General features: G+C 47.3%; 1 protein-coding gene across 1 annotated transcript; it reads left to right on the top strand.

Annotated features, from left to right (window-relative positions):
• The first annotated feature begins 849 nt into the window (after positions 1-849).
• On the top strand, positions 850-1,377 carry LOC123177675 (mavicyanin-like). Its single transcript, XM_044591285.1, has one exon. It carries the CDS (start codon positions 850-852, stop codon positions 1,375-1,377), a length of 528 nt encoding a protein of 175 aa, XP_044447220.1.
• Positions 1,378-1,766: the final 389 nt, after the last annotated feature.

Raw genomic sequence — 1,766 nt, 5'->3', positions numbered from 1 at the left:
GAGAGAGAGAGAGAACGATTCGTGAAACCAACTGTCCTTGATGGCCCATTACAATGGCACGCATGGTGACCGATCTTGATCAAATTTAGTCGACCAACGCCTATTACTTCCCTTTTTGTAAGTGTTATCCTGCCTTCTACTCCCTCCATTCCAAATTACTTGATCCATATTTACCTAGACACGGATGTATTTAGACACTAAACAAGTATAGATACTTCTGTATTTAGACAAATTCAAGTCAACTAATTTGGAACGGAGGGAGTATATAATAAAGCTATGGTACGTAATTTGTGTACTCTTGAGAAAAGATGATTACGTTCTATATTTTCCAATTTTTACAGTGACATACATCTTAATAAATCAATTATCGTGCGGTAGGAATATGCACACGCGCACCAATACGTCCATAACTTCAATCAAAGATTATGTTCAAATAATTAATGTTTAACACGCTAGGGCACCAGATCGATAGCAGCCAGAGGGTTTGCCGCCAGACCCAGTCTACTCTCGGCTACGGATCCCATCGTCATCATTATTAGATTATCATAGTATAATAGGCGAGCCAAGCATGCACGCACCAACATGTTTCTAAATTCATCTGGGAGTACTATTACTCATATTCATGCATCTTAGACCTACCATACCTCACCTGATGAACGCGCTTACACCTGATGATCCTAGCTCGAACCAGTCCATGGCCTATATATTTCGACATAGTGGCATCAACGATCTTACAGCACATTCCATCGTGCAGCCATTTCTCTCTGCAACTTCTTTGGATCCTATCAAAATTCTCTCTAGTGCTAGCTTCTAGCTCCGATCTTTTCAGTTAGCTAGCTAGTTTAATCCATGGGGGCTAAAGTTCTTATCCTGGTCACCGTGGCCGTGGCCATGCTCAGGATGGTACTCGGCGCCAGTCACACGGTGGGCGCGCCGGCCGGATCATGGGACCAACAGACCAACTACACCTTGTGGGCTTCGAGAACTAGGTTCATCATCGGCGATGAGCTCCAGTTTCAGTACTCCACCACCGTGCACAATGTTGTGGAGGTGAGAAAGGCTGGGTACGACGCCTGCAACAGCTCTAGCCCCATTGCGACGTTCTTGACCGGCAACGATGTCGTCCCACTTGCAGCCATTGGGACGCGGTACTTCATCTGCGGGGTCCCAGGGCATTGTGGTGCCGGTATGAAGGTTCAAGTCAACGTGAGGTTGAAGGCAGTGCGGACAGTACAACGGTGCCGAGGGACGGGGAAGCGGCTCCGGTGCCGGTTTGAGACTGTATTAAGCTCAGCCACGACGGCTGGCATTGATCAGTCTGCGGTGGCGCGGCTTGGTCTGGCTGTTGTCGCGACTGGTCTCATGTTGTTCTTTTAGTGACCGACGATTGTGGTGCTTTTTTCTTCTTGATGCATTGTGCATGTTTATTTGTGTATTATAAATCAGTTCTTTTGCTAAATGTAATTTCTTGCATTATAATTGGATTTAACTTATCTTATTGCAAAACCAAACTATAATCAAGTGTATATAATCATGCAATAAATAAAGGGCAGTGCTTGGTGCTGGTCGGCCGGTCCAAATTTCGGTCGATCGCGCACTAGCCGTCAGATGCAAGCTGCGTAGGCCGTCTGATTTGGCTGCTCAGCTACTTACTCCCCACACCTTGCGCATCCTCGCCCAAACACCTTTCCACTCGTGCAGCTTGCAAGTGCCCCCCCCCCCCACCTCTCGGGCAGCATCGCACCTCCTGTCGCCTCGGTCCCTAG

Source organism: Triticum aestivum, unplaced genomic scaffold (assembly GCF_018294505.1).
Source record: "Triticum aestivum cultivar Chinese Spring unplaced genomic scaffold, IWGSC CS RefSeq v2.1 scaffold7811, whole genome shotgun sequence".
Taxonomy (NCBI): domain Eukaryota; kingdom Viridiplantae; phylum Streptophyta; class Magnoliopsida; order Poales; family Poaceae; genus Triticum; species Triticum aestivum.
The sequence above is the reverse complement of the archived record's forward strand: the minus strand, read 5'-3'. Positions and strand labels throughout refer to the sequence as shown.